The 18,973-nt window shown below is 52.2% G+C and overlaps 1 protein-coding gene across 4 annotated transcripts in view; it reads right to left on the bottom strand.

The window, feature by feature from the left end:
• The window catches only part of TMEM63C (transmembrane protein 63C), a 68,664-nt gene that overhangs the window by 11,531 nt on the left and 38,160 nt on the right, over positions 1-18,973 (bottom strand). For 3 of the 4 annotated variants that reach the window (XM_006778821.2, XM_015558058.1, XM_015558059.1), the window contains 12 exons: positions 15,616-15,758; positions 14,173-14,221; positions 12,190-12,298; positions 10,852-10,925; positions 10,130-10,210; positions 9,892-10,015; positions 9,087-9,220; positions 7,627-7,749; positions 7,022-7,175; positions 5,347-5,453; positions 4,333-4,419; positions 3,754-3,819 (listed from right to left, as the gene is read on the bottom strand). In XM_006778821.2, coding sequence (XP_006778884.1) covers positions 3,754-3,819; positions 4,333-4,419; positions 5,347-5,453; positions 7,022-7,175; positions 7,627-7,749; positions 9,087-9,220; positions 9,892-10,015; positions 10,130-10,210; positions 10,852-10,925; positions 12,190-12,298; positions 14,173-14,221; positions 15,616-15,758 — 1,251 coding nt within the window. Of the gene's footprint in view, positions 1-3,753; positions 3,820-4,332; positions 4,420-5,346; positions 5,454-7,021; positions 7,176-7,626; positions 7,750-9,086; positions 9,221-9,891; positions 10,016-10,129; positions 10,211-10,851; positions 10,926-12,189; positions 12,299-14,168; positions 14,222-15,615; positions 15,759-18,973 lie in introns of all 4 variants that reach the window. The other variant, XM_015558060.1, reaches the window with a different exon arrangement.

Here is an 18,973-nt window from a genome sequence, read left to right as displayed (position 1 = left end):
TGCATTCGTCTCTCCCTGTGTGAACAAGTAAAGGGTGCACACACCCACATCCTGGTGCGAACCCACAGAGCCCCAGTGCACACTGGGAGTGCACCTGCAACATGCACTCGAGTACTCACTTGAACCTGATGGAGGCCTCCTCCAGGTAGTAGATGTCAAAGAGCCAGCGCAAAAAGACATCCAAACTAGAAGCAAGAACAAGGCAGGCCCTTTAGTTAATGAATTTATGAACTAAGGCCTTAGGTTCAGTTCTTCTTGGTCTGACTTCCCTTTCCCAAGTCCCAAAGAGTCTTGAACCCTGATGTTCTAGCTGCCTCTCCTCCTTCCTGATGTTGGGCCATCCTGCCCCTAGCCCTTGGCCTTTCAGCTCGAGGCCACCTCCTTTAGCAAAATTTCTCCCACAGTGCTCTCTCCTTCTGAATTTCTACTGTGTGGTTCCCAGTTTGGCTTTCAGTTAGCTGGTAGGCATGACTTGTCACTCCAGCTCGATGGTAAGCTCTGTGAGGACAGCGTTCATGGCTGACACCTTAGAGCTAGCATGATACCTGGGACATGCTAGGCACATGACAGGCCCCTTGGACTGCCAATCGAGGAATGGATTTGCAGCAACTACAGGTAGACCTACAGTATCCGAAAGAGGAGGCTCCAACGCTAGGCTGAGCCTGACTGAGAAAGGAGAAAAATTAGAGGTGAGCTACCTGGTCAGGCCCATAGAGGGCAGAATGATCACCATGAACACGAGAAAGATGTAGCACTTATACACGATGACCAGGTTCTGATTTGATCTGGAAGGGAACAGAGATTCATCAGTGAGTGAGATGTGATAAGAACCAAAGGCTTAAAACTACAGAATGAAGAGACAGAGAGAGAACCCGCTACCTGGATGGATTTACTAGCACATACCAATGCCTTCTCCATGGAGGACTGTGAGGTGTGCTGTGCCTGGCAGCAGCAGGAAAGCATCGCATGATCAACTAGTGCTATCTACCCTGGGCACAGGAAGGGGAGGCATCTGTGCCACATAGTTAAAGGGACATTACCAATGATATTCAAAATACCTTTGGCGTTTTAATGATGAACACAAGCCCTGCTCTTGGCCACAGGAGACACCAGGAAGGATTTGTTAGGACAAACCTCCTGGCTTGCTGCCGGGAGGATGGTAGGAACGTTGGTGCAGGAAATAACTTTTGAGACCCATGTAGCCCTCAGACCAGAGCAGGTCCACCTGCCCAGGATATAATAAATACTTTCCATCCAATTAGCCACCATGGAACTACGAGGGCTCGCCCATGGGAAATGGTTCCTGATTGCTTAAAATGTGGGCCCTGTATGGGCTAGATGGGTCCACAGCCAGTTTGAATTCACGGGCTCCTCTGCGCTGGCCAGAGCAGCCTTCTGGACATTCTCCAAACCAGTCCTCTCTCCTCTCTGCCCACAGCTCCACCCCCTCAGTGCACAGCTGGAAGCTCTCGCCCAAGGACACCTGGTTTGGCCCCACATCTCTTATACAGAGGCCCTGTCTCAGCATCCCTGAGGCCGAGCCCTGGACATATTTCAGAACTCCTTCTAAAGCTGTCCTTCCGTGGCATCAGAGTTGTCATGAACTCCCAGTGCTTTCCTTTCTCATATATAAACCGTGTTCAAGACGTAAAATAGCCAATGATGAACTCATTCATCTTGGGAAAACACTTACAACTTATTGCAATTAGGGTTTGCAGAAAGTACATAAACCTTGGAGAATTCTGGTCCTTGCTCTACAGAGCAAGCTATGGTAGCGTGGGTGTCATTACCAACATTACGTCTTTGAAAATTGGGCTTTTCAACATTGGCAATCTTAAAAATAAAACATAAAATTGAAATTGGCTGGAGGTCCAACACGACCTGCCTGTTGCCTTGTCAGAGATCTCCCCCAACCCCATTTAATATTCTTCTTCCAGCTGAGTCACATCAGCGTTCACACTGATGCCTCTAAGACAATAAAGCGTAACATTAGCTTGCCTACATTTCAAACGCATTGTCCTGCCATTAAATGTGTTACAAAGATCGTGTTACAAGTTTGATTTTTAAATTACTTGATAACTAGACTTCAGTGCAGTTGCTATTGTTTGTAACCCAGGTATGTTGTGCATTTAAAGACATCTACTTGGAGTATATGTAAAACTGGCCAAACCGGAATAAGCTCTGTGAGTTGTTTCAATGTCGATTTCCTGGGTATGATATTGTGCTAGAATCATGCAAGATATTACCATTACGAGACCCTGAATGAAGGGAACACAGGGCACTTTGGGGTGGGGGGGGGAGGGACAATTTCCTATGAATCTACAATTATTTCAAAAAATTCAGAGAAGGGGTCCTGGCTTTACCAGATTGCCCCGGGAGCCCACAGCACAGGAAAGGTTAAGACGCTGCCTAATGAGGTGCCTGCATGCATTCGTCTCTCCCTGTGTGAACAAGTAAAGGGTGCACACACCCACATCCTGGTGCGAACCCACAGAGCCCCAGTGCACACTGGGAGTGCACCTGCAACATGCACTCGAGTACTCACTTGAACCTGATGGAGGCCTCCTCCAGGTAGTAGATGTCAAAGAGCCAGCGCAAAAAGACATCCAAACTAGAAGCAAGAACAAGGCAGGCCCTTTAGTTAATGAATTTATGAACTAAGGCCTTAGGTTCAGTTCTTCTTGGTCTGACTTCCCTTTCCCAAGTCCCAAAGAGTCTTGAACCCTGATGTTCTAGCTGCCTCTCCTCCTTCCTGATGTTGGGCCATCCTGCCCCTAGCCCTTGGCCTTTCAGCTCGAGGCCACCTCCTTTAGCAAAATTTCTCCCACAGTGCTCTCTCCTTCTGAATTTCTACTGTGTGGTTCCCAGTTTGGCTTTCAGTTAGCTGGTAGGCATGACTTGTCACTCCAGCTCGATGGTAAGCTCTGTGAGGACAGCGTTCATGGCTGACACCTTAGAGCTAGCATGATACCTGGGACATGCTAGGCACATGACAGGCCCCTTGGACTGCCAATCGAGGAATGGATTTGCAGCAACTACAGGTAGACCTACAGTATCCGAAAGAGGAGGCTCCAACGCTAGGCTGAGCCTGACTGAGAAAGGAGAAAAATTAGAGGTGAGCTACCTGGTCAGGCCCATAGAGGGCAGAATGATCACCATGAACACGAGAAAGATGTAGCACTTATACACGATGACCAGGTTCTGATTTGATCTGGAAGGGAACAGAGATTCATCAGTGAGTGAGATGTGATAAGAACCAAAGGCTTAAAACTACAGAATGAAGAGACAGAGAGAGAGCCCGCTACCTGGATGGATTTACTAGCACATACCAATGCCTTCTCCATGGAGGACTGTGAGGCGTGCTGTGCCTGGCAGCAGCAGGAAAACATCGCATGATCAACTAGTGCTATCTACCCTGGGCACAGGAAGGGGAGGCATCTGTGCCACATAGTTAAAGGGACATTACCAATGATATTCAAAATACCTTTGGCGTTTTAATGATGAACACAAGCCCTGCTCTTGGCCACAGGAGACACCAGGAAGGATTTGTTAGGACAAACCTCCTGGCTTGCTGCCGGGAGGATGGTAGGAACGTTGGTGCAGGAAATAACTTTTGAGACCCATGTAGCCCTCATGCATTCGTCTCTCCCTGTGTGAACAAGTAAAGGGTGCACACACCCACATCCTGGTGCGAACCCACAGAGCCCCAGTGCACACTGGGAGTGCACCTGCAACATGCACTCGAGTACTCACTTGAACCTGATGGAGGCCTCCTCCAGGTAGTAGATGTCAAAGAGCCAGCGCAAAAAGACATCCAAACTAGAAGCAAGAACAAGGCAGGCCCTTTAGTTAATGAATTTATGAACTAAGGCCTTAGGTTCAGTTCTTCTTGGTCTGACTTCCCTTTCCCAAGTCCCAAAGAGTCTTGAACCCTGATGTTCTAGCTGCCTCTCCTCCTTCCTGATGTTGGGCCATCCTGCCCCTAGCCCTTGGCCTTTCAGCTCGAGGCCACCTCCTTTAGCAAAATTTCTCCCACAGTGCTCTCTCCTTCTGAATTTCTACTGTGTGGTTCCCAGTTTGGCTTTCAGTTAGCTGGTAGGCATGACTTGTCACTCCAGCTCGATGGTAAGCTCTGTGAGGACAGCGTTCATGGCTGACACCTTAGAGCTAGCATGATACCTGGGACATGCTAGGCACATGACAGGCCCCTTGGACTGCCAATCGAGGAATGGATTTGCAGCAACTACAGGTAGACCTACAGTATCCGAAAGAGGAGGCTCCAACGCTAGGCTGAGCCTGACTGAGAAAGGAGAAAAATTAGAGGTGAGCTACCTGGTCAGGCCCATAGAGGGCAGAATGATCACCATGAACACGAGAAAGATGTAGCACTTATACACGATGACCAGGTTCTGATTTGATCTGGAAGGGAACAGAGATTCATCAGTGAGTGAGATGTGATAAGAACCAAAGGCTTAAAACTACAGAATGAAGAGACAGAGAGAGAGCCCGCTACCTGGATGGATTTACTAGCACATACCAATGCCTTCTCCATGGAGGACTGTGAGGCGTGCTGTGCCTGGCAGCAGCAGGAAAACATCGCATGATCAACTAGTGCTATCTACCCTGGGCACAGGAAGGGGAGGCATCTGTGCCACATAGTTAAAGGGACATTACCAATGATATTCAAAATACCTTTGGCGTTTTAATGATGAACACAAGCCCTGCTCTTGGCCACAGGAGACACCAGGAAGGATTTGTTAGGACAAACCTCCTGGCTTGCTGCCGGGAGGATGGTAGGAACGTTGGTGCAGGAAATAACTTTTGAGACCCATGTAGCCCTCAGACCAGAGCAGGTCCACCTGCCCAGGATATAATAAATACTTTCCATCCAATTAGCCACCATGGAACTACGAGGGCTCACCCATGGGAAATGGTTCCTGATTGCTTAAAATGTGGGCCCTGTATGGGCTAGATGGGTCCACAGCCAGTTTGAATTCACGGGCTCCTCTGCGCTGGCCAGAGCAGCCTTCTGGGCATTCTCCAAACCAGTCCTGCTCTCTCCTCTCTGCCCACAGCTCCACCCCCTCAGTGCACAGCTGGAAGCTCTCGCCCAAGGACACCTGGTTTGGCCCCACATCTCTTATACAGTGGCCCTGTCTCAGCATCCCTGAGGCCAGAGATCCAGAGACGATGCAGCCCTCCCCTTACCCTTTTGGGATGGCTTTGGGTATCCAATTCCATTCCTTGGGCCAGATGGGAGGACAGAGCACCAGGCTAGTGGGTGGTGGGGGGAGGACAGGGGAAGGGCTGGGAAGAACAGGTCTTGGAGAGGAGGCCCCAGCTCACCTGGTCCAGTGGGCCTCCAGGAAGACAGAGAAGAAGACGATCAGAGGCAATATCACTGTAAAGGCCCAGAGCATCAGGGAGGGGAAGAACTGGGTTATGATCGGGCTCTGCAGGGGTGGGGCAGGAGAGGGAGAGAGACATCAGTGCAAGAAGGCCCCTTCTCCTTCCAGGCCTCCTCTGCCTTCTTCCACACACCTGGCCTCTTCTCCAGCTTGGTCCCGGCGCAGGCCTGGTTTCCCTGAGCTGCACAGTGGGCCTGGTCCTTCTCACTTGCCTTCTTGGCCAGGGGTCGGCCTGGCTGGTGACACAGAGGCTCCCACCCTAAAGCCAAGTGGCATCCAAGGGGCATAGACCTTCTATGCTAAGGTCGCTGGAGGGGCAGCCTGGACCAGAACCAGCTGCTGTCACTCATGTCTCATCCCTCGGGGAGATGACACTGTGTTTAATGTGATGCTGTGTGAGAAGTGGCAAAAAGGGGGAGGATGTGAATAAAGAATCCCCAGGGAGGCCAGCCTGCGTGGCTCAGTGGATCAACCAGGAGGCCACAGTTCAATTCCAGGTCAAGGCACATGCCCGGGTTGCGGGCTCGATTCCTGGTGTGGGGTGTGCAGGAGGCAGCAGATCGGTGATTCTCATCATTGATGGTTCTCTCTCGCTCCCTCTCCATTCCTCTCTGAGATCAATAATATATATAATGAATCCCCAGGGGGAGCTGTGGAGCTTCTGCCTGGAGCCTATCGTGAAGATGACAAAGGAGGGCCCAGAGAGAGAGAGAGAGAGAGAGAGAGAGGATAATCTGAAAAGAGGCATTTTAGGCCCGTGACAACAGCCTGAGGCTATAGAATTTGGAATGGGCCAGTTTGGTTCCTGGACCCATTCTCAGGAGCATCTTCTGACTCCGGAATGGCGGAATGGCTCCTGTGGGCCCAGCGCTCCCATCTTGGAAGTGAGGGACTCAACACAGATCTGGGGTGTTCCTTCTACCAGAAGGCTGTGCTGGAGCTTACCGCACTCTTCCCACCTTCAACCCTATCCCCCAAACACAGGCCCAGCTCTAGAACGTGGGGAGACCAGAGCTGCCGCACCTGCCATGCCTTCTGCTGCCCCTTCTGCACCGCTAGGCCTGGATGGTGGATCTAAAAAAGCTCTCTGAGCCCATGATTGACTATACCAGTGGTTCTCAACCTGTGGGTTGCGACCCCTTTGGGGGTCGAATGACCCTTTTACAGGGGTCGCCTAAGACCATCGGAAAACACATATATAATTACATATTGCTTTTGTGATTAATCACTATGCTTTGATTAGTTCAATTTGTAATAATGAAATTGGGGGTCACCACAACATGAGGAACTGTATTAAAGGGTCGCGGCATGAAGAAGGCTGAGAACCACTGGACTAGACCATCCTTTTCCTCCAAACTCACCCCAGAACCTCTCTGCAGCTCCCCCACTTTCCCTTTGCTTCTCAGTCCCAGTCCCTAAGATGGGCAGCAACGAGTATTCGTCCCCTTTAGAACAAAGGAAACTCCATCCACCATTTACCCTGATGCCACTTCCACCAAAGTGCTGGTGCATGGGCTCTGGATCCATGTCCCCGTGGGCCACCCATTCCATCCTCCTCTAGGTTCTTCCTTCACCTCCCTGGTGCCCCAGGCCGGCCTGAGCAGAGGAGGTACCTGTAGCTTCTCGAGGGGGCGGGTGACGTTATACATGTCGATGGTGTTGATGATGATGGCAGGAGTGGTGAGGAAGAAGAAGAGGAAGAAGAGGAGGGTGTTGATTACGATGAAGCGGGTCCACCATTTGAAGCGGCGGACAGACAGGTGTTTCCTGGGAGGGATGGATGAAAGAGATGCACTTAGGACCCCAGGTCCCAGCCCTTCGACAGAGCCCACATGTCATTTCCTGCATGCCAGCTGTGGGCCAGGCTTCCCTGGTTTCATTCAGCCCCTTGGACCTAGACCTGCATGCCACTGGCTCTGGACCTTTCCCTCAATCATACCCTTTGTAAAAGCTCTCAATATATCACACAGGTGAGCCAAAAAAAAAAAAATAGATGAGTTCTCTCTGCAGGAAAAACCTTTCCCCCGGGAGTTGGTGCCGTCCTCGCCTGTGGTGGGGTGGGCTTGGGGGTGGCAGAGGCTGGGGTCCTCAGGAGAGGACATGGCCCAGCCCAGAGGGGGCCACAAATGGGCAACAAAATGAGCCCGATTCATCTTCCGTCCTGCTGCCCGTTGCCTTCTTCAGTCTCAAAGGGGAGGGGGCGGAAGAGGGGGCTTACCAAATAATGTCTTTGGGGTGCGGGGCAAAGGCAACCCTCCAGCGGTGGGATTTGATGATGGTGGTCACCGAGGACTGTTGGGGGCGCACCCCACACTGGACGAACTGGTAGTCCTTCAGGATGCTGCCGAGATGGGGGAACGAGACAGAAGTCTAGGGGTGAAGATGACGGGCTTGGGGGGTCTCATGCCAGGGTTCCCCAGGTGGGGGCTCATACACTTCCTGGGGCCTCTTGAAGCCTTGGATATGTCTCCCAGGCCCTTAGAGGTGGGCAGATCCTGAGGTCTAGTCGCTGGAGGAAAGGGGTGTTAGAGGGAGGGGCTGCCCAGGAAGGGGGGAGACCACATGGCTCTCAGTTAATGTCTTGGCCCCTTGACAGCAGAGATAACACCAAGACATTTTCTTTCTCAGTGCTTGACAGGGGAGGCACTAATTTCACCCTCATCCAAATATCAATATCTGCCAATCACGAGTTCTTTCTGTGCGCCCAGCACTGTGCTTGTTGGTGATTAACATAATCCCAATGGCACAGATTAAGGTGCCTGAAGACACACACGTAAAGGACCCCATCTCGGCCTTCTCCTCCACACTTCCGCCGTAATTAACCATGTCTCAGAACATAAGAAGCACAGTCTTATGTAGACGAGGTGTTTCATAGAACACGCACACTAATTAGAACATATATCCTTTCTTAAGCCTCTGGGAGCTGGACAGGGAAGATCTAAATAAGCAAATTTGACAGATAAGAAATTTGAGATTTGCAAAGTTGCACACAATTATTCGTGACTAACTGCTAGGCTATCCCGCGGCTCCTTTGTAGGGCTGGGTGGCGAGGACAGTGTTGTCCATGATCAGGCTCCTCAGGGAGAGGCGGGCCCCCACGACCCTCAAGAGGCTGATTCTGGGGCTCTCGCCTATTTGATCCAGTCCTAAGGATCTAAGGATCCGTCCAGAACATTCTAGAGTGGACATAATCCACTCCTTATTAAGGTGGGGCTGCCAGAGGCTGGGGTCCGGGAGAGAGGAGGCTGAAGGCCAGGAGTGGGGAGTCCTGCAGCAGGAGAGGAGAAATGCAAGCTGGGCTTCTCTACCCTGACTGCCACTTGTGGTGAGGAGCAGATGATGAGTGATGAGGGAGAAAATGGGTATCGTTCTTGTCCCAGAAGAGGAACCAAGAGTTCAAAGGCTACTCTGACCACCCCTGTGATTGTGGAAAGGACACAGGGGAGTGAGGCGCTCAGGACCTGGTGTAACCAGCGACGAGCTGAGCTGGCCCCTGGGGGAAAGGGTGCGGCCCTGCTCTGGGCAGGAGATGGCGCTGCCTGTGAGGATATGCAGGGGCTGGGGAGGGCAGGATATTGCAAACTGGAGAGAGGCTTTCTCCTCCTCCCCTTGGCTGAAATTCAGGGAAGGAGGTAGCTTCAGAGAAGCAGAGGCCCACTCCTGGGACGAGACACTCACCGCGTCGCCATCCTGGTGTCCTGGAAGGTGACAAAGATCAGGTCCAGACGCTTCAGCGGAATACGGCTGAGCTCGGCGTTGAACTCATCCGTCAGCTGCTCCTCCAGCTCACTGTAATATTGCTCTGCGTCTACCTGGGTGAGAGGGGCCCTCAGAGCTGGGGGCAGAGCTCCGGGAAGGCCTTGCCTGGACACTGGGCAGTGGGCCCAAGGCCTCCATTCATTCCCAGCTCCCAGGGAAGCCTGGCTCAGGACCCAGGTGGGCTCAAAGCACCCAACTCTAGAACAGGAAGAGGCTTCAACTCTAAAACTAGCTCCCTGCTTCTAGGTCTGGGGAAAGTGAGGCACAGCTGGGGGTTAGGGGTGCTTTCGGATTTTGGGTGGACTCCAGAGGAGTGAAAGAGTAGGTTTGCAGCATTTTCAGGAAAGGGGGTTGATTCTTTCTCTGACTAGAGCTCAGTGTTGCCCTGAGGCAAGTGCTTGAGTCTTGAGGCTGCCTTCCAGCCCCAATGGGTGGGGGATAAGACGAAGCCCACTGCCTGCAAGTGTTCCTGTCCTATCTCTTCGAAAGCCCGAGGCCTGGCAGGCTACAGCAGCCTAGTGTTTTCTCTCTGGTCCTCCCATCCAAGACTAGAAGTGGGACAAAGCAAGCCTCCCTGGTCTCTCCTCTACATTCTCCACGGAGGCAGGCAGGGCCTGGGGTCTGAGGGTGCAGGCTGGGCCACTTCCTGAGCCCTGGACAGAGCCTGGAGACCCAGGGCCCCAGCCCTTTCTCTGTTGTGACCTCGGATACCTGTGCCACTTACCTCTTTGAAGCAGGTCCAACATTTGCAAAAGCACAAGCGGGAACAGGGGTGGATCCTGATCATCACTCTCCCATGCCTCTTGGCCTTGGCCGTGTAGTAGAGCCGGCCCCGCATCGCATGGCGCCTGTCAGCCAGCAGGCAATGGGGAGCGGGAGGGTCTTGTAGTCAGGGGCCAGCGAAGCCACATCCTCCCATTCTACCCCCATCCCAGAGGCAGACGGCCCCGCTGCAGCCTCACCTTTGATCGTCCAAGTCAATGAGGGTCCTGACGTTATAGCAGAAGTGGACTCTGGTCACTACGCACCCTGGATAGGCCTCGCTGCAGCCACAAACATGGATGCTGAGCCAGCTGTAGAGCTGAGGATGTGCCACACCACCCTGGGCCCAGAGCTACAGCCCACAGAGCTGGGGGCTCAGCTGCCTATGGTTCCTGGGTCTTGGATGGAGAATCCAGCTCTTGCTCTTAAAACCAAACTTTGGGGTTGATCCCTGTAATCTGAGATTTGCCACATCCTTCCCCAGATGACCCATAACAGGGCCCAGGGGCAGAGCTAGAATGGCTGCTGAGAGAGAGAGAGAGAGAGAGAGAGAGAGAGAGAGAGAGAGCGCGAGAGCGCTCCTGGGGCTGGACACTTGGGTGACAACAGACGCCCCAAGATGACTTATCCTAGGTGACTGTGGCCCAGAACACCCTGGGCTCATAGTTGGAGTGACGAGGGAAAGGAAAACTAGCCCCCCCACAATATCCATGCTATGCAGGGAACCCCTGACTTTAGAAGATCTGCTGTGGCTTTAGGACTCCCCCATTCTGAGAGGCTGATCTTTAGCCCAGTCCAGGGTGAGCTACCATCTGGGGTGTCTCTCATCTCACCCTCCTGTGCTGACTCACTACCCACAGAAGAATCCAGGCAGGGTTACTGGGAGGAGGCCATCCATGCTTAGTCCATCCAACCCACTTACTGAAAATGCTTTATGATGATATCAGGGTCTTGGATGTTTCTGGGGACATAGGTGATCATCAGTGTCCTTGTGACCTAGGTGGGGAGGGTACATGGAGAAGGAAGACTGCTTACTCGGGACCTGGATGTCTGGGGCTTTGGGGGGGCCCTGCAGCATCTAGAGCAGGCCTGCTACTTGCCAGGCCTGGAAGGCAGAAGCCTTTGGGGTGCTCTTTCAGGGGTATGTGGATTGGGGTTCTGGGGTGAGGTCAAGTCAATCAGCTCATCAGGATGGATGGCCGCGAAGGAGCGGATTCCACTCCATTGAACCTTTGAAAGGCTGAGGGCAGGAGCCAGGGATGTTCCTCTGAGCTGGTTCCCTTCCCCACCAGAGCCGCACCACTCGCACGCCCCTCCCCTTGCGGTGCCTGCCCACCGCCCCTGGACGCTCCCCTCACACCCCAAAGACGCCCAAGCACTTCAAACACGAGGCCTCTTTCCTGACCTTGGCAGCTTGCCCAGCCCACGTGCAGAGCAAGGAGTGAAGAAGAGTTAAAGCACCAAACACAGCCCTCAGCTAGCGATGGAGAGGGAGTAGGTGGGAAAGTGCACCCGACTTTCCCCACTAGCTTCAGCAACTCTAGGTCACACACTCTACTCCGATTCTCAACGTTTCCCATGGGACTAGGGGCTGGCTCCCACAGTGGTGAATTGCCCCTTCCAGCCCCTTTATCAGAGGTCTTTCCTTCCAGTCCCACTGCCCTCCCCCCCTCCCCCCAGGGTCCAGTGGTCTTTCCTGGGAATCACCTCCCAAATAAACCAATGCTACTCAAATCCTTGTCTCGGGTCTGCATGGGAGATGGGGTAGGGGTAACCCAAACCAAGACAGTGGGGAGACACAGGGGTAAGACATGGGGTTGCTGAATTTAGGAAGACTCTGGAAGGCCAAGGAGGTTGGGCATGGTTGGAGTGGGCCAGGCTAGTGAAAATATTTACAGTTCCCAGTGGTTCAGCCGGGGACACTGGCCACTTAGGATGCAGGGCCTTGCTGGGCTAGGGGTTTCTTAACTTTTGAGTTTTCAGATGGTGAGGAGGTCCAGGGGTCTCTAGAGAGGGGACAGGGCTGCAAGAGTGCAGGGGTAGGAGGCACCAGGGAGCAGCTATTTACCAACCAGTTTGGAAGTGAGTCAGTGGTTTCACGACTGGGATGGCTGTGCAGTTCAGAGGGCTAAGGAGACTTCTTCCCACAGGGGTGCAGAATGTGCCCCACTGAGAAGCCTCTGAGACTGGGAATGGGGAGGTCCAGCTGGGGAGGGGCTCCAGCTGGGAGGGAGCAGTTCTGGCAGCTCCTTTCACTTACCTTGGAGTTCCTCCTGGGCACAAACCCTAAGCAGTGATGAGCCATGAAGAGGAGGTTGGTGATGAAGTACAGGAAGGCAAAGGAGGTGTGCAGCCACAGGATCTTATTACTGCCAGGGGCAAGACACAGGAGGTGAGACCCCTCTCCCACCCACAGTCTCCCCAGACCCCCTCTCCCACCCACACAGTCTCCCCAGGACCCCCTCTCTCTCCCAGTCACCCCAAAACTCCCTCTCCCACCCACACAGTCTCCCCAGGACCCCCTCTCCCACCCATACAGTCTCCCCAGGACCCCCTCTCCCACCCACACAGTCTCCTCAGGACTCCCTCTCCCACCCACACAGAATCTCCAGGATGCCCCTCTGTTGCTTCCAGACACTCGGGTTCCTTGGAAGGGATGGCAATGGCGAGATGTGGGTGTCCCGCCCGCTAATGAAGCTAACATTCATTGAGTGCTTACTATATGCCAGACCCACAGTCTCCCCTCAGGGTGGGACTAGATGCTTTATATACATTTCTCACTAGACTCTCACACCAGGTGACTATCTTCGTGTCACCCTGAGGGTCAGGGTGGTAGGTGATCTCCCTAGGTCCCTCCTAGCCATAGCAGCAGCCCTTGGACCCTTCACCACTACGTCGTGCTGCCAGCGGCTGTGGTTCAGATCCCCACAGCTAACCGACCTCTGGGATGAGGTAATCTGGGGTCACACTCAGGCCTGGAGGAAGGAGGACCCGCAGATTCATGACACCTCCGCTGGGGCAGGAAGAGTGGGGCACTTGGGCTTTGGGCCCAAGTGATGCTGGCCCCAGGCATCTGGCCAGGATGACTGTTCAGAAATAGGGCCCACCTTATTTGGAGCGGCTGGAGGAGAAAAAGGCTGCCTTGCTTCAAAATACCTCCTCACCACTCGTCCTGGTGCCTGACATTCACCTAACATTCCTCATCTAGTGTCGACCCTCAGGTTCCTCAGAGGGGGCAAGGTTATGTGGTCTCTAAGGAACACTCCGGCTCTCTGTCAATATGGATTTATGGATGTTGAAGACTCTACTGCCTTATATAGAATTGCCAGGAAGGTGTAGGTTCCTCACAAGAGTGATGGCCCGGGGAGAAGCTGGTAAGCTCTGCTCTGGGGTTGGCGGCACCCCAGGAGGAGATGGCTGAAAGGGAGGTGAAAGGAGACCATGACCCCATTCTGCTGATTGGGGAGTTTGGTGCATTGCAGGGGTGTGGAAGCAGAGGGGTGGGGGAGGGGAGGCAGGGCAAGAGTGTATGAACCCCCACTCACACCTGCTGGAACTGCTGCTTCTGCTTTCTCAGGAAGTTGGCCCCACCTGGCCAAGGCACCTAGTGCGTCTATTTTCTCAGCATGACCAGCAGGGCTCCACTGGGCTCAGTACAAATAGATTTGACCACCCTTTGGTTTGGCTGAGGTTAAAACCCATGGTTCCTGGACCATGAGGGCTGGAGGGGGCTTAGAGATCATGTCCAACAGCCCTTCGCCCACCACAAACTAGGGATGAAGCTCAGAGGGGTGGGTGCACTGTCCCAGACCCAGGGCACCTAGTGGCAGAGGTGGGGCCTGAACCCAGGTTCCTCCATCCCTCCACTGTGGGAATCAGGCATATGCTTCACGCGACTACCTGGTCCTATTTTGTGGGCAGGGAAGCAATACCTTAATTATTGGCTATTATGGGGTCTTTGCCTGTTGGGAACTGACTAAGCAAATAGGGACATCTTTCCAAGTCTTCAGGAATGGCTGGTTTGGGTAGTTCCGCCCTTTATAGGGAACACTGAGGCACCAAGAGTTCTGCCCCACCAAGAGGGCATAACTACTGGCATCTCACTGAGAGCCTGGGTCCCCAAGGAAATCAGGCCTTTCTTATCAGCCAAATGGTGCCCACGCTATGTACCTCACATTGAACCTTCTCTCCCCACCAACACTCCCAGCCCGTAGAATGGGAGGCAAGAGGATCAGGTACCTACTCTGGGGAGACATTGACAATGGTGGTCCGACCAAAGTGACTGTGCCAGTCTGCAAGAGAAGAAAGTTGCTGATCTCAAGCCCGGCTCCTCGATTGCCATGGGGAGCCAGTATTCAAGGCTCTCGAATGAGTGCCCAGGGATGCTGGCCTGCGACCTGCTCTTCCTTCTAGCTCCCCAGAGCTTCTCCCCAGCTCCCAACAGAAATGGCAGAGGCCTCTTCTTTCCCCTGGGCCTGCTGATGGGGGCTCCTTGGCCGTCAAGCAAGACCGAGTCTTGGTGTGGCGTCCCCAGAGCACGACTGACACATAACTGACACCCGTTAATGCTTGTTGAGGGAACCAGGCCATGAGTGGAATAATGAAATTAGCAGCACTGTTACCACTGGCAATAATGACAAGGACCCGAAACTCCAGAAAATGTGATGCTCCCTCATCCGGACAGAGAAAAATCCTTCTGGCTAAGTGTGTTTGTCCGTGTAGACATCTCCAGGTTTTGTGAGATCCTGTGTTATACTGACATTGCCAACGTACTAGCTTGGGATGAGACTCTGGAAAGACAGGATCAGAGGTTTGCTCTGGTAGTGGTATTTAAAGGCATGGACACTGTGCTATGTTGAGTTCACTGAGGTCTACCTCTGGCCTGAGGAAAAATAAGTAGAAACCTGAGCAATTAGGGTAAAACTGGCCGTCACCAGGGCATTGAAGGTGCTCTTCTAGACCACCTCGCTGTACAGCCTTCCTACAGCTCTGTCCATCTTCCTGTTATCCACTGGCTATTATTCACCGAGCACCTACTACATCAGGCATTGTGCCAGGCACTCAACACACATCATCTCCCAATCCTCATGACAGTCCAGGAAACGGAGCCCTGGGGAAATGGACTTACCAAATATAAGATTAAATAATTTGCTAGATTGGGCAAAGGTATTTTCTGGGAAGTAGATGTGGGTCAAAGTTGGGGAGTCAAGGTTTTTCTGTCTTTAAAGCCCAAGCCTTCCACCCATGATGCTATTTTGTCAAAAGGATTTACTCTGTTTTATAACAAGTGTGGGAAGACGCCTTATGAGACAAATTCTGCACTTATGATCTGTCCTTCAGAGTGGATACAGGAAGAACTCAGGTTCAGGGACTTTACATCATAAAAGGGCCTCCAGGAACACCTGGCCAGGCGCAGTATGGGGTGACGTCATTCAGTTCTAGACTGAATTATTCCTGGGTGTCTGCTAGGTGCCAGGCTCTGGGTTAAACTTGTGACAAAGGAGGTATCATTTCCAGTCTCCAGGTGAGAAGACTGAAGGATAGGCTGCTAGGTCACATAACTAATTCTGAGAAGTGGAATTAAAATGTAGATTTCTAGACTCCCAGGACCTAAGTCCTGTCCTGCCTACCAGACTGCCTCTCAGGTCTAGTGGCCCAGGCCCAGGGCCTGCCGAGCGCTGCCTACCCAGCACGTTCCCGCTGTAGTTGATGGGCAGAATAATGCCCAAGGAGGGGATGCAGAGGATGAGCACGTAGATGATGAGATGATACTGGAACATGATGTAAATGCGGGCATCATCTCCACATTTGCTGATCAGATCTCTGTTCCTGGAAGAGACACAGACAAGGACACTCCTCAGGAGCCATGTGGCCAGAGCTTAAGTCGGGGGTGGGGAGAGGGAGGGAGAGGAAAGGGAGAGAAGATTACCACCTTAACCCGAAGTTTGAATTTTTTTGAAATATCACCCTTCTTTTTAAGGCCTCTGTTATGCCTGAAACGTATTTCACTGAATTTCACAGGCATAGCAAAGTTAGAGGCTCTGCCACACTCAATACAGAACACTCTTGAAATCAGGCATTCATTTGGTCTTTTTCTTGCGTCTTCAAGCATTTTGAGTGCTTGCTAAGGTGCAGGCAACTGACAAACCACTAGTCCCATCAAGATGCATCCTACTTTTAAAAAGTTGTTTATTTTAATTCTTTACATTAAAAAGGAACACTTATAATCACAACGAGATATCACTCCATACTGCCAGATTGGCCAAAGTTAGAAACTGAATATACGCCCATCCTATGACCTAGCAATTCCATTCCTAGGTTTATATCCAACAGAAATGCATGCACCTGTGCATCAAAAGACATGTATAAGGATTCCATAGATGCATTATTTGTAATAGTCCCAAACTGGAAACAACCTAAATGTCTATTAAAGGTGGAATGGACATAGAATTGTGAGATATACAGTGTCCAAAAAGATGTATACACACTTTAAGAGCTGATAGCTGTTAAATGAAATGTATTTTAATAGATACTGCCTTTATAATTATTCAAAGCGTTTGCATACATTTTTAGGGATACCCTATGTATGCATCTATGTGAGCAGCTGCTCACCTCACCTTTGAACTTTCCCAGCTGCCATTCACCAACTCCCCACCCCCCACTCCTATCTATAAACAGACACCATCCTGAATTTCCTGCTCAGAAACAGGAATTAGCTCGCTACTGCCTCTAGATCTCCATCACGCTGAGATCCTCAGTATGGTAGCCAAGATCCCAGCTGACCCTTCCAGCCCAAACCGTGAGCCCCTCTCTTGCCATGTACCCTTGCTTCTAGCCACATCGGAAGAATCACCATTTCAGGACACTCCCTGCCCATCTCTGCCCCAAACCTTTGCTCACATAAGTCTTTATTTTGATGGGCCTTCACATCACAGTGGTGAAATTCTTCCCAATCCTTCAAGGCCTCGCTCAAAACTATGCTTCTCCTGATCCTGCTAGAATTTCTTGCTCTCCTAAATGCCCTTTGCACAGCAATTATAACCTTCTCATTCTTAGGTGTTTGTAGTAAGTCCTGTTAACCCTTTGCTTCTCCAACTAGACTGCATGGCCTTTATGCACTGGACCTCTGGCCTCCTTGTCCCTGCTCAGTAAGTGTATTAAGCCGTCTTCTAGACATTGCTCTCAAAGGCAGCAGGGTGCATAGTGCACTGCCCAGCCTTCCTCCCTTCCCAGGTCATGTGTTCATGTGTTTCTGATGGAGAGGCCTTGGGGTGCCGTGGGGGTAGGGGGAAGAGGATTCTCACACAGACATACACCCCCCCTCTGCCCATACACACTGACTTCCCACTGACCTCCAGGTCCAGGTGTGCACACGTAACAGCTGTACATACCGATTTGCACCAACGTAGTGACCTGCATCTTTTATTTCATACTCATGCACATCACACAGACACCTACTACATAAGCTTTATGTTTTGCATGTATGTTCCTCCCTCCCAACACAGACACTTTCTCCCCTGCCCTGTGTATATCCACTGACATGTCAGCAAGCAGCAGAGAAAATCCAGAAAGTCGGCCTCAAACTAACCTTTGCTCCCAGACCTGAGGATGTGGTCAGCACGGGCAGCCCCATTCATCCAGTTTTCCCTCCCTCTTTCCCATGCAAAGGGCTGCCTGTTTTGCCATCATGCCCTGTCCATCATTCATGACTTTGTTAACCCAGGAGCCTAGAGCCAGCCCATACAGCCTCTGAATGTTCAGATGCGTTATCAGTTGTTTTTAAAATGCAAAAATAGTAAATGCTTGTTGGAAAGAAAAGAAAATTCCCCTGAAACTATTACAGGCTTTGCCTCTGCGGAGGGGTTCGTGAAGAGGGGCGTGAGAGACCAAAGGCGGACATGTATGTTTCTCTTAATGAAATGTATTTATGTGAGCTTGTGCATGCTTTAAAAATTAACAAAGCAAAACTAGAGGAGGCACCAAGAAATAAAAGTCTCCCCTCTGCTCCCCCCCCACATGTGGCTAAGCTTCCTGAACCACACACCCATTTGCCACATCACTTTCTGGGGACTCGAGGAATCATGAAAGAAGACTGAAGGCCAAGGCCCTGGGGAACTCCCCATCAGTGGGGTTGGGGCTCAACACCAGAGGCTGTTGCCTGGCTTGGATTCCCAAGGCCCGCCAGGCTTCCCTGTGCTCCCACAGTTCCTGGGCCCTTCAACAGCCTGGGGAAAGAGAGCTGCCCTGGTGTGGCCCACCCAGTTGGGGGCTTGGGACAATGTGCGAATGCTCCCAGCAAAGCCCTTGAATGGTGGGTGTGGAGGCCCACGAGAAAGAAGTCCTCTGAGTCTTTGCAAAGAAGCAAATTAGCAGGCCTCCCTTGTGTAGGTGGCCTGGGGTGGTGGGGGGTGCGGGGACAGTGAGGTTGCAGCCCAGGGTAGGCATCACCAGGCAGGAAAGGAACCTGGAGGAGGAGTTTGAAGGACAAGCAGGGCAGGATGAATGGGGATATTTAGAGAGAGCCCAGGAGCGTGCAGGGCTCTGAGGCGGAGTCAGAGCTGTGTGCATGTGTGCACGTGTGCATGCGTGTGTGCACATATGTATACACACACACTGGGCCACAGAGCTCTGGAAAGTATTTGCTTGACTGAAGTGTTTGGCTGGAATGGGAGAATCGGGACAACAGTCACTAGGGGTGTGTCTCCTCACCAGATGGGTCTGGCACTAAGGAGATCCCGAAGGTGAGGAGGGCCAGGGGCTGTCCCTCTGCCATCGGGCACTGAGGTTGAGAGAGAAAGCCCACCCTTCTGCCCAGTGGGTTCCCCCCATTTTGACAAATTTGATGAATGATGGTCACAGAAACAAAGCAACAGCACTGGGGAGGGGTGTCCTTTTCCTGGTGTGGAGTTCATGAGAGCATGTTTATGAGCATGTGGAAGTGGCCCTTTCTTGAGGGCTGGGGCAGAGATAAAATGGGCTGTGGGCCACATCCAGGTCCCATGTCACCAACTGCAACTCCGGAGAGCGTCCTCTGCCTGAGCCAT

The sequence above is a fragment of the Myotis davidii genome, unplaced genomic scaffold (genome assembly GCF_000327345.1).
Source record: "Myotis davidii unplaced genomic scaffold, ASM32734v1 scaffold309, whole genome shotgun sequence".
Taxonomy (NCBI): domain Eukaryota; kingdom Metazoa; phylum Chordata; class Mammalia; order Chiroptera; family Vespertilionidae; genus Myotis; species Myotis davidii.
Note: the sequence above shows the minus strand (reverse complement) of the source record. Positions and strands in the feature narration are given on the sequence as shown.